This window comes from Hippopotamus amphibius, chromosome 5 (assembly GCF_030028045.1).
Source record: "Hippopotamus amphibius kiboko isolate mHipAmp2 chromosome 5, mHipAmp2.hap2, whole genome shotgun sequence".
NCBI classification, from domain to species: Eukaryota; Metazoa; Chordata; class Mammalia; order Artiodactyla; family Hippopotamidae; genus Hippopotamus; species Hippopotamus amphibius.
In genome coordinates this window covers 147359-160207 of record NC_080190.1, presented here as the reverse complement: position 1 = coordinate 160207, position 12849 = coordinate 147359, and the positions used below count along the sequence as shown (strand labels likewise).

The following is a 12849-nucleotide window of genomic DNA, read 5'->3' as shown; positions in this document are numbered from 1 at the left end:
TTCTCTTGTTGTGGAGCAAGGGTCTAGTCACGCAGGCTTCATTAGTTGCAGGCTTCAGGCTCAGTAGTTGTGGCTTGTGGGCTCTACAGTGCAGTCTCAGTAGTTGTGGCGTACGGGCTTTGTTGCTCCATGGCATGTGGGATCTTCCCGGACCAGGGCTTGAACCCGTGTCCCCTGTGTTAGCAGGGGATACTTAACCACTGCACCACCAGGGAAGCCCCGTTTTTTAGAATTTGACAAAATGATTCTAAACAGTAATTATCCCCTGAGTTTCTACAATAAAAATGGACCTGTTTTATAATTAGCGATTAACTTTTTCAAAATTGGTCAACTCTTTTTTTCTTCTTTGTCCTCGACTGAATTTACCTGCTGATTTGACAAAGTGGAACAAAGCTCAGATGCTGAATTTTCCTTCTCTGGCCTGTGGGTCTGGCTGCTGTACCATTGGATTCAGTACCACTGGGGCCGCTCAGACAAACCTCCTGCCCAGGGGTGAGATGTGCACCAGGCGATCGGGCACTCTGCCATGGAGACTGTCAGCACATAATTGATGTTGCCTTACATAAATCCTACTCAAACAAACCCATGTAAACAGGACCATACTCCTCCTTGTCCAACCAGTGTCAAAGGGCGGACAGGCCCCCACCCCTGTTCTGACCTATGGGGTGGTGGAGCTCCCCTGGGTGCCCTGTTTACTGGCATTTGTGCACGTGTCAGCAGACAGTGCCCCCAGAGCCCAGGCCTGGCCAGGTGGTGCCTGGATGAAGTTCTAAGTGGCAGCCGCTGCAGGGATCAGCTTTGAAATGAGGGCCAGCTGCAGCTAATAATAAACTAACATCTTGGGCTGGACGCAAAGGAAGGTGGGATTGGTTGGCTGGTCACCCTCCTTCTTGAGGACGCGTTATAAAGCTTGGCCTCTCCACAGGAGCATCCCCACGCGTCGGCAGACCCCCGAAGGCACCATGGCCGTCCTCGGCATCACGGTCGCTCTGCTGGTGTGGATGGCCACTCTGCTGCTCATCTCCATCTGGAAGCACATCTACAGCAGCTGGAAACTGCCCCCTGGCCCTTTCCCACTGCCCATCGTTGGGAACCTTTTCCAGTTGGAAGTGAAGAATATTCCCAAATCCTTCACCAGGGTAAGCGAAGTGTTGTTGACTTGAGGGAGGAAAATCAGGAATTAGATGTAACATGAGTGCATTCAACTCAGTCTCAGACAAATGGTAATTCGACACCAGCTTGTTCTGAACTAACAGAATTATCAGTAGCACCCAAGAGTGATATTCAAAATATTCAGCTAGCGCTACAGCTGGGGCCTGGAGCTCCGTGGGCCTGTGGCCGTGGCCGTGGCTGTGGCCGTGGCCGGCCCCGGAGGCCCCTGCTTGAGCAGAGTGTTCACTGTCTTGCTGTCGCTGGGCAGCTTGGCCAGGGCGGTGTGGCGGGGCTGTCGCCGTTTGTCCTGCGATGCAAGGAGGGACGTGCATTGAGCCCAGGTGCTCACGGGCCGGGTGTCAACCTGCAGTTCTCTGCAGTTGCCCAAGAACAGGGTGCAAAGTGAAGCGTTTCACCCCACCCCGCCCCACCTCCCACTAAGGTCGTTGCAAACAGTGAATGAGCTAAGAAATCTAAAAGCTAAATGCACTGACGAATCTGCTGAATGCGTTAATGAAGAATTCCGCAGGGCGCAGAGCCGCCCTGAAAGGCGCTGCTGAGCTTCGGGCCCCACGGAGCAAGATGGGCTCTCGGGTCTGGGGACAGTCCGGCCCTGGGGCCCCCAGCAGGGCCCCGGGGCCCCGACCTTGACTGGGGACAGCAGACTGGGGCTGGCGGGGCCCACGTGGGCAACGGGGCCTCAGGGGGACAAGAGGAGTCGGCTCAGCCCGCCCCGTTCCTTGCGTCCCAGAGGGAGGGCAGCTGGCGCACCCAGGATGCACTCCCCGCTGAAGAAGCCTCTGTGGGGAGGGTCTCCCCAGATCACTCTGGTTTCTGCTTGTCAACAACAGCGACCTTGGGGGGTCCCTGTAAAGCGCGGGCCTCCTCCCCAAGTCCGCAGCGGCTAACTCCGCCGCCTGGTGGTCTCCGCAGCTGGCAGAGCGGTTCGGGCCGGTGTTCACCCTGTACCTGGGCTCGCAGCGCGTCGTGGTCCTGCACGGCTACAAGGCTGTGAAGGAGGTGCTGCTCGACTACAAGAACGAGTTTTCGGGCAGAGGAGAACACGTCCCGTTCCAGGTGCACAAGGACAAAGGTGCGTCTTAGATAAGGGGGCTGGGGAGATGGGGGTGCAGGTTCTGAAATAACAGTAACAACGTGCTGGAGACGGAAAGGTGAAGAGAGCCGCACACAGCTCAGGTGCAGGCTGGTGCATTCACTCACTCAGTCACTGCTCTGCGCCTTTGGATGGACCCAGCGTGGACAAGGCCCGGAGGACCCAGCCCTGACCACCAGGACAGACATGTTCCTAGAGAAATGGGACAGAGGGAGCTGCTTCTGACAGCTGGGCTGTGCCTCGGCCTTCCTGGGGCTCTTTCCACTCACAGCTTCGGCTGCGCCTGGGTGTTGGGTCTCTATCGCCCAGGACCCCTCACCTGCCACGGGCACCCCGCTTCTCCGACGCCCCACCTGGGGCTGTGCTTCCACCAGGAAGGGGTGCAGAGAGTTCCCAGTGATTCGGTCCCCCCAGCCTCACCGCTTTCCTATGCCCCGACCCCCGGGGTCCCCAGGGCCCCGAGTTCCCTTCCTGCAGGCAATGGCAGCCTTGGGGGCCAGGGGCTGTGGCTAACTGGTCTTTATCTGAGTGATTTCCAGACTCCTGACTTCAGCCTCCACCTTCTGTGTCTCTGGGCACGTCCTGGAGCCTGGGTGGGGGGACACCGGCTGGGTGGGGGCGCCCTCCTCCACCTCTCAGCTCTGAAAGCTCCCCGCCCCGCCCGCTGTCCTCCAACCAGGCCTGTTTGTCCTTCACCACTTGCTCACTGGTGTTTGAGGTCCCAAAGCAGGTGAGAATGCAACAGTGTCCCATCTACCCTATAAAACATGGACGTCTCTAGCTCTTCCTGAGCCTCTAGAAAACGTATTCGTTTTATGTGGAATTTCCAAATGAATGCGCTTACCGTCGTTCACGGCCTCCTCGCCTAGTTTTTGCAGTCTCCATTTCCGAGGTTATATCCTGTCACAACCAGTGGCCTTTGATTGTCCCTCTTAGACATGGAGGGTTTCTTTGACTCGACGTGAAATCAAGCCCCTAGTCCTGTCATGAACACAAGAGGAGAGACCCTGGAGGAGAGCCCCTGGAGGAGAGCCCCAGGAGGGCAGGCGTTCTGGGGTTAAGGCGCTCCATCCTGGCTCTGGGCACCCTGTATCTGCCAGCCCTGGTCCCGGTCACGGGCCCCTGCAAGCAGCCAGGCAGGGCCCCTCATCCACAGCCTGCAGGTGGGACACGGGGGCTCGGCTGCCTCCTGCCTGAGGCCCCAGGGTCCTGTTTCTGTATGTCCCACGTGGCCCAGGGCGGACCCTGCACATCAGCCAGGCCCGGGACCAGGGCTGCGTCTGGTCCCCAGGAACAGTGCACGTGCCGGCTGGTGGCCGCCGTGGCGCGGCGCGGCACAGCGCAGCAGCTGCATGTTGACAAGCCACGGGGGCCCCACCCGCTGCTTCAGTGCATCTTCACGCAGCTCCGGGGGAGGCGGCGTTTCAGCCTGTTTAGGTCCCAGACGAGGGTGCTCCTCTGGGTTCTGTCTCTCCCTCTCTCCATGTCTGGGTCTTTCTCTCTGACTCTGTCCTCTCTATGGCTTTTGCTCTCCATCTGTCTCTGTCTCTCTATCTCTGTATCTCTCTCTCTCTTTGTCTCTTCTCACATTTTCTGAATTTTCCACCTATTTTCCCCACAATTCTTCGCAGAACATTGTAAAATTACCTGCTTCTCTGCCCCTCGCTCCTCTGCCCCCTCTTCTCCTCATCACATGCCCTTGAGGGTGGTCCCCCAGCATCTCTGCTTCCTGCCTTTCCTCTGGCTCCCCTGGCCCTCGGGGCTCTGGGCACAGTCTGTGCCGTGTCCTCGGGCTCCTCAGCACGCACGCCTGGTCCCTGCCCCCCGTGCTGGGCCGCTCTGTGCCCTGGTCCAGCACGTAGAAGGCTGGGGCTGCCTGGGGCCTGGCCAGGCTGCTGGCTCAGACACCCGTACGTGTGGAGTGTCCTTCCCTCTTGGGCTGCTGTGCCACGTGCCCAGCATCCAAGCAGCCATTTATGCAGTGTCCCGCAGGAATCTGCACCAGGACCCCTGGACCCAGGACCCTGAACTCACTTCCACCTGTGCTTTTAACCTGCTGAACGGCACCTGCAAATGGGCCTCCTCGGTGCCCACACACCCATCAGCGGTCCTGCTGTCTGTCCGCAGGCTTGTCTCCATGGCAACCTCCCTGGGTCACATTCCTCCCCTCCCACCCCTGCCCTGAGCTTCCTCTGCAGGCTATCCAGGTGTTCTTTGGGGGTAGAATGAAGCCCTCCCCTCCTTACCCCTCAGGCCCGGACAGACTTCCTTCTGGAATATCTGGGCCATGGCCTTCCTCAGGCCTCCACACGCAGGAGGGAAACAGCTCAAGATCTTCCCAGATCCCGAGGTCTGCATGGCTGGGGGGCCCTGTGACCTCCGATTCTAGTAAGGACTAGCTGTGAAGCCACAAAGTGCAAGTGGAGGTGTCTATAGTGTGAGGGTCAAAATCACTGAACACAGAATGGCTTCAGGGAAATTAGTCCATAGGCAGGAAAGAGGAGGGAGGACTTTCTCGGTGGTCAGGTGTGGTCTCCCTCGCGTGGGGAGGACGCAAGGCAGAGTGGGGAAATCAAGGAGGCTGGTGGTTGCAGAGCTTACAGCAGCGTGCAGAAAGCAGGCCGCCCCCAAAGGCTTCTCTCCAAACCCGAGCCTCTGTCCCTGTGCTGGTCAGTGTGGCCCCTCAGTTCCTCCCCCTGCAGAGCAGAGTGCCGGCCGCCCCTCACTCCTGCCCCCTTTCTCCTGAGAGGAGCATCTGCAGTAATGGCTCTGCTCACCCTTCTTCCTTAGGGGTCATTTTCAATAATGGACCGACCTGGCGGGACACCCGGCGGTTCTCGCTGACCACCCTGCGTGACTTAGGGATGGGGAAACAGGGCAACGAGCAGCGGATCCAGAGGGAGGCCCACTTCCTGCTGGAGGCGCTCCGGAGCACCCAGGGTGCGTACCGCCTGGCCCGGCCCCCGCGGCCCCTGCGGCCCGAGACGGCTGCCCGTGTCAGCCCACAGGCACCATTGCTCAAGCCGGATTCCTCTCTAATCCAGGGAGCGGGCGTGCTCATGGAGGGTGTGGCTGGGGTGTCCCGAATAACGGACAAGTAAAGAAAGCCGGTGGGGTTCACACCGTCACCGCCTCCCGAGAATTCTCACAGTTCCAGGGCGTCTCCTCACAAGCGCTGGAAGCATCCCTCCCGCCACGCCCACGAGCCAAGCGCCCTGACGGCGCCCCTGTTTTCCAGGCCAGCCCTTCGACCCCACCTTTGTCATCGGCTTCGGGCCCTACAACGTCATCTCCGACATCCTCTTCCACAAGCGCGTTGATTACAGTGACAAGACTGGTCTGCGGTTGATGCGTCTGTTCAATGAGGACTTCTACCTGCTCAGTACGCCCTGGATCCAGGTGAAGCACTTGTCTCCCTGTTGCCGTGTCAGCACCCGGCTTCTGTCTAGGGTTTACAGCAGGAAAGGGCTGAGAGGCGGCACTTGAGTGTGTGGACAAACAGGCACATGAGACTAGGGAGCCTGAACGCTCCTTCTGGAGACGTCCGTGGGGCCCGCCGTTCCCCCGTGCTGGCCTCGGGACACTTACCTTTTCACGCTTCAAAACTGGTCCTCACCAGACACGCGGTACCTCTGCCTATCGCTCCCATTCCCACGACAGAACTCACACGGCCTCGTAGAGTGGTGCCCAGAAAGATACTTTCAGCCAGAATACTCTGAATAATACAATAGTGAGGCCATAAATTCAGGTTTGGAGAAGGTCATTCGCCTCGTACACAAAATGCTATTGCATCGAGAAAAATGCATATAGTAAGAAAATTCTCTCCCTCCCTCCCTCTCTCTCTAGCTTTACAATTATTTCTCAGGCTACCTACATTACCTGCCTGGAAGCCATAGGAAACTACTGAAAAATATCTCTGAAATAAAAGATTATGCTTTAGAAAGAGTGAAGGACCACCAGAAGTCACTGGAGCCCAGCTGTCCCCGAGACTTCACTGACACCATGCTGATGGAAATGCAGAAGGTACCTCACAGCTCGCAGCTTCCAGACCAGGCAGAGCCGAGCACTCAGCGGTTATGAGATGGGTTTGCGGGGGCGGGGGTGCATTGTTCAGATTTATACGATGACCTGCACTGTGGCGTCCACACTGCCCACATTGTGTGCACTCTGGTGCTCTTAGTTTTACACAAATACACTGGCTTCAGCGTGACTGCACGTTGACACAGAGCCAGCCTGCCTGGCCACTCCAGTGTACTGTCCACTCTGCTGGCCGCAAAGATGGTCTTCTCTGGGGACACCGTCGCGGGCTGTGGGACGGGGTGAGTGAGACCCTCACACTGGCTCCCTTCAGCGCAGCTGCTTAACCACTTCTGATCGACTGACCAATGGGCGTGTCTGATCCGGGAGAGGCCCTCAGCGTTCCTCATCGGCACTTAACCCCCCGTGTTGCACGAGCACCAGGGGGCCCAGGCCTTCCCAGTACCACCTCCCTGGTGCACCCCTGGTTCCCCCACGCAGACCGGTCGAGCCTCTCCTGTTGCCCTGGCATCACACGTGGCTGTGGGACCACATGTGATCACCACACCTGGTTTCCTAGGGTAACTGTCCTGGGTGTCTGAGAGGCTCCTCCCTCAGTTGAGCCCCCTCCCACCCCTCTCCCCACTCCACCCCCTACCCGATGCCCAGTATCCCAGCGACGTCTCTGCCTCCTGGGATGCAAAGGCATGGGCCGTGGGGGCGGAAAGAGGCTGCGTGCAGCACTGCAGAAGCCCCACAGCTCGGCCTTGGGCTGCTGGAGGTGGTGGCACAGGGCCAAGGAGAGCCCCACCCCCCAGGAGGGCCCTCGGGGCCAGAGAAGGAGCGCCGACCCCGCAGCCAGGCGGGGGCACAGTCCTGCCCCTGGTCGGTTTTCTGGGAACCTCTGTTCCCTAACCTTGCCATGGAGACCACGGTGTCTGGGCAGGACAGGCCCCCGTGGAGCTGGTGGGGCTGCCAGGTGCTCTTCTGCTGAGGGACACAGGGTCTCTTTCTCATCCACCTGAAGACATCCCGGTATTGAGTCCCTGTCTCTTATATACGCAGGAGAAACACAGCGCAGACCCTATGTACACCTTGGACAACGTTGCTGTGACCGTGGCCGACCTGCTCTTTGCGGGGACAGAGACCACCAGTACCACCCTGAGATACGGGCTCCTGATTCTCATGAAATACCCGGAGGTTGAAGGTAGGACAAGTAACAGGCAAGGACACTGGGCCGTGTGGCTGGACGGTTAGCCTGGAGCCTTTGGGCTTCAGCGTGCTGTCTGCACAACGGGGCTGGCACTGCTGGTTAACCCTTGCAGGAGTGGCACTGGGATGGCTGGACAAACGCATTAGGGGGAGTGTCCTAGTACATGGCAGGCACCCGGCACTCAGCCCTCCCACACCTGCTGACAAACCCCAGCTCGCGGGAGGAAAGCCCAGTGGGGGACCGGCGTGTGGTGTGCATCCACTCCAGGACGTGGTCTGTTTAAGGCAGAGAAACACGTGCACCTCGCCCCCGAGCAGGACCCAGCCTTCCAGGCAGAGCTGGGAGGGGGCCGGTGGCCGGGGGGAGGCTCCTGACATGGCTCAGCCGATTGGGAGAGTGGGGATCAGAGGAGGAAGCCCAGGAAAAGCATTGCAAGGGTGCCCACAGCCCTGGACCCGGCCCTCCCTCCCAGGGCTCCTCCCCCGCTCCTGGACCAGGTGGGACCCGGGGTGGATCAGGTACGGCTTTGGGGGCCGCATGCAGAGAGCACCGGGCACCAGAAAGCCCCACACGGGCCCACTGGGGGCGGTGTGAGCAGTGCCATCTGTCCACAGTCCGATCAGCACCAGCCTCCGAGGACAGAGGAGGGACAGGCGCCATCGCCTGGGGCCGGGGTGCCCTCCCCACCAGTGCCAGGCCTGGAGCCCCTGCCCTAAGCTGAGCTGGGCACAGAGCTGGGGTGGGGGTCCCCACGGCAAGGAGCTCCTCACCCCCGAGCCATGCTGGCTGCTGCTGATGGTGATTTGGTCCCGCTGTGTGCCAGGTGCGGGGACCAGCCCTTTAACGCACTGTATTCTTTTTTTTTTTTTTTTTTTTTATCCATTCATCTAGTGATGGGACTTAGGTTGTTCCATAGCTTGCTACTTTAAATAATGCTGCAATGAACATAGGGGTGCATATCTCTTCTAGTTAGTGTTTTCAGTTTCTTTGGATAAATATTCAGGAATGAGATTTCTGGATCATATGGTAGTTCTATTTTTAATTTTTTGAGGAATCTCCATACTGTTTTCCATCATGGCTGCACCAATTTACATTCCCACCAACAGTGCATGAGGATCCCCTTTTCTCCACAGTACTTATTTGTTGTCTTTTTGATAATAGCCATTTTCACAGGTGTGAATGATATCTCATTGTGTTTTTTTTTTTTTTTTAATTTTTTTTTTTAATTTTTTTTTTTGGGGGGGTACACCAGGTTCAATCAACGTTTTTATACACATATCCCCGTATTCCTTCCCTTCCTTGATGCCCCCCCCTCGAGTCCCCCCCACCCTCCCTGCCCCAGTCCTCTAAGGCATCGTCCATCCTCGAGTTGGACTCCCTTTGTTATACAACAACTTCCCACTGACTATTTTACAGTTGGTAGTATATATATGTCTGTGCTACTCTCTCGCTTCGTCTCAGTTTCCCCTTCACCCCCCGCCCCCTCCCATACCTCGAGTTCTCCAGTCCATTCTCTGCATCTGCATCCTTGTTCTTGTCACTGAGTTCATCAGTACCATTTTTAGATTCCGTATATGTGAGTTAGCATACAATATTTGTCCTTCTCTTTCTGACTTACTTCACTCTGTATGACAGATTGTAGTTCTATCCACCTCATTACATATAGCTCCATCTCATCCCTTTTTATAGCTGAGTAATATTCCATTGTATATATATGCCACATCTTCTGTATCCATTCATTTGTTGATGGGCATTTCGGTTGCTTCCATGTCCTGGCTATTGTAAAGAGTGCTGCAATAAACATTATGGTACAAGTTTCTTTTGGGATTATGGTTTTCTTTGGGTATATGCCCAGGAGTGGGATTACTGGATCATATGGTAGTTCTATGTGTAGTTTTTTAAGGAACCTCCAAATTGTTTTCCATAGTGGCTGTACCAACTTACAGTCCCACCAACAGTGCAGGAGAGATCTCTTTTCTCCACACCCTCTCCAACATTTGTTGTTTCCAGACTTTGTGATGATGGCCATTCTGATTGGTGTGAGGTGATACCTCATTGAACACACTGTATTCTTGAAGGCAGATGGAAAAGGGCGTGAGGGCATCTCTCCAGGAACATGGAGATGGGCTCGTCCAGGGTCAGACCTGGTCTGTCTGACTCCAAAGCCTTTGCTCTTCTGCTGACAGAAAGGTGAGGCGAAGGAGCTGAAAGCCCAGGGGCGGAGGCTCCACGGGTCCGTGGCAGTTCTGAGGGAGCCTCTGACCGCTCTGTACTAAGGGTGCCAGGACTCCAAAATTGTTTGCATGATTAATTATGAGGATTTTCCAAAACAGAGAAAAAGACAGAACACAAATACAATGGACACCCATACATCCAGTGCCGAAGGGAACGTGTGCTCACCTTTTGCAGTACTGGCTCAGAGCCCTTGGAAAGAAAGCAGCTTGCAGAGCCCGCTGAGGCCTCTCCTCGCCTCCCTGCCGTCCGCACCCACCCCAGACTCCGCAGTATCCCTGCCCTGCTGTGTGGCACCTGCACGGAGGCCTTCTCACATTTACCATTTACGAAGCATCAGCATCCCATCCACAGTGTGTTACGTGTGTAAAATTTTCACTTGGCTACCGCACTGCACGGAGGTTTGCAGTTCACTCAACATCTGAGCAAGGTCCGCAGGTAACCTCCAACCCAGAGAGGCCACGCAGCTGCCAAAGGCTGCCGCTGCCTCTGTCAGGAGAGGGTCTTCCAGACGGCTGCCCCCCGGGCTCTTCCAGAGGGCACCATGCGCGTCTGCTTCCATTCTCCCTTCACCTCCGCACTCCTTAGAAGCGTGCCACAAACCAGCCTGGCATAATAACTAACACAGAGTTCCCCTCCAGCTAGAAATCCCCAGACGCTTTTTTATTTTCGACGCCTGGCACAGAGACAAGGGCTGGACTAGAACTGGACTAGCCGTGACCAGCTATGGTAATGGAGGCCATAAGTAAATGTGTACGTGGATGCTGTGGACGGTACCTAAGCACACGGAGCTCAGCGCTTGCTGACGCGTGCGGGGGAGCCATCCAATAACCCAAAGCTCCACAAGCGTCTGCTGGGCAGATGGTTGGGAGCAGCCTGGAGTCGTGCGCTTATTCCATGCATGTCTTGGCAGAGAAGCTTCATGAAGAAATTGACAGGGTGATTGGGCCAAGCCGAATCCCTGCCGTCAAGGACAGGCTGGATATGCCCTACCTGGATGCTGTGGTCCACGAGATTCAGAGGTTCATCGACCTCGTTCCCTCCAACCTCTTGCATGAAGCAACCCGGGACACAATGTTCAGAGGATACGTCATCCCCAAGGTCAGAAGGGAGCCTGCAGCGCACGCCCTGAGCCCTGCCCTGTAGACCAGCCGCCCGCAGGGAGCGGGATGGGGCCCAAGGACACCTGCAGGATGTGGCTGAACACTGGGGGTGGGGCCAGCATCCCTACCTGCGGAGCGGTGCTCCCCGAGCAGGCCTCATGTGGACCTGGTGGCCGTAGAAATGGAGGCAATCTGGGCACGGGGCTCCTTAGATGGGGCCTGGGGGCGGTGGTGGGTTCCAACCCCAGAGACAGGCAGAAGTAGTAACATCCAGCCCTGGATGAGTAACTCAGAGGAGCTACTCCGCTGAAAAGATGAGAGCTCTCATCGCCACTTAGTCGTGACCCCCACCTGCTCTCTATCTGCCCTCAGGCGAACAGCTTCCCCAGCTGGAAACATACCATCTTATCTCATGTAACATTCAACTGGGGGCTCCCAGATGAAAGCCTGTGTTGTGTTAGCTTGACTGACCAAGGCAGCCCCTGTTCTTTCCAGGGCACAGTCATAATTCCGACACTGGACTCCGTCTTGTATGACAGCCAAGAGTTCCCTGAACCAGAGAAGTTTAAGCCAGAGCACTTTCTGAATGAAAATGGAAAGTTCAAGTACAGCGACCATTTCAAGGCATTTTCCGCAGGTAAGAAGAGGTCAGAGGTAGCACCTTCCCCAGGGATTGTCTCTAATTCCTGCTCTCTCCTCCACGTGTGATCTGTATCATGCCCCTTATTTCTGGCCCCGACATGACCCAAATGTGTTCTTCCCTGTTCAGAGAGTTAAATGACATCTTTTCAACAGAAGTCCTGGAATGCGTTGAGATGAGTTATTTTTTCCTTAGATACTTCGCTTCATTCAGTGCTAAAACTCTTCATGTAATAGAACTTAGTGAAAATCTTTCAAAACGTTACTACCTAACTCTTTATACGTGTAAACAGGGGTTACTGAGCAACGTCGAACGTTTGGTTACCCAGACTCATCGCAGGGCCCTCGAAGCTTCCCAGTCCTTGGCTGCCTTCCCAGGGCCTTCCCTCGGTGTGGGTGTGAGGAAAGATCTGTAACCAACTCGATAACGTTAACACCCAACACGAGAGCATTGCCTTCCACCCGGGGCCCCACTGCTTTCCTGTAGGACGTGGGGCTGAGCACTGGCAGAGCCCATCCTCCCAGCCTAACGGAGCTTTATGCAGCGGAGTCCTGGCGGTGGAGGCTGTGTGACGGCTGGTCCCTGAACACACCTGTCGCTGATACCCTTACACTGAAATCCACTCCGGGCTCCCTTTCAACGGGCAGACGGGGCTCAGGTCTGCTTAGGGTGCCGTTGATGCATGGCCTCCTCCCACTCAGCGGTCCCCCCGCTGTCCCGCCTGGAGCAGTGTCTTAGTGCTGTTGTCACCTCCAGGAAAGCGGGTGTGTGTTGGAGAAGGCCTGGCTCGCATGGAACTCTTCCTGTTCTTGGCCGCCATCCTGCAGCACTTTAACTTGAAGTCGCTTGTTGACCCCAAGGACATCGACCTCAGCCCCATCACAATTGGGTTTGCCAAGATCCCCCCCCGGTACAAACTCTGTGTCATTCCCCGCTCGCAAGTGTGAGGCACACGTGCTCTGAAGACCCCGCTCCTTGATGCCGGCCTGAAGGCCTCCTGCTCCCCTGCACCCCCTCAGCAAGGGCAGCCAGGGCTCCACAGGGCGTCAACGGGGCCAGAGGGGTGCTTTCCAGCCACATGCTTCAGATAGAGTTTGAAAGCAAATCAAAAAAGCTTGTGTCAAACTAATTAAACCAATTAAAGCACACTGTGATTTAGTTTGTGTTGGAGTTCCCAGAAACCGTGTTAAATAAGAACATATCACTGTGGGTTAAACTAAAATCTTCTGTAAAAGTAGAGCTTCCTGGTCATCAGAGTTACTGTCTCTTATAAAGGATTCAAATAAAAATAAGACACTATTTTCTTGTTTTGAAAAAATAAAAATAACATATCTTTGGAGGATATGTTAGCCATATCCAAAATGTATCCCCTGCCCTT

At 56.1% G+C, this 12849-nt stretch overlaps 1 protein-coding gene across 2 annotated transcripts; it reads left to right on the top strand.

Annotated features, from left to right (window-relative positions):
• Positions 1 to 919: 919 nt before the first annotated feature.
• On the top strand, positions 920 to 12617 carry LOC130854460 (cytochrome P450 2E1-like). Of its 2 annotated transcripts, none has more exons than XM_057737298.1 (9): positions 920 to 1139; positions 2086 to 2245; positions 5057 to 5206; positions 5505 to 5665; positions 6113 to 6289; positions 7349 to 7490; positions 10642 to 10829; positions 11327 to 11468; positions 11764 to 12211. In XM_057737298.1, the coding sequence occupies exons 1-9, from the start codon at positions 963 to 965 to the stop codon at positions 11955 to 11957; spliced, it is 1491 nt and encodes a 496-aa protein (XP_057593281.1). In that variant the 5' UTR covers positions 920 to 962; the 3' UTR covers positions 11958 to 12211. The 2 variants fall into 2 exon arrangements, with proteins under 2 accessions (XP_057593281.1, XP_057593282.1); XM_057737299.1 differs by lacking the exon at positions 11764 to 12211 and adding an exon at positions 12228 to 12617 and having other exon boundaries at positions 921 to 1139.
• Positions 12618 to 12849: the final 232 nt, after the last annotated feature.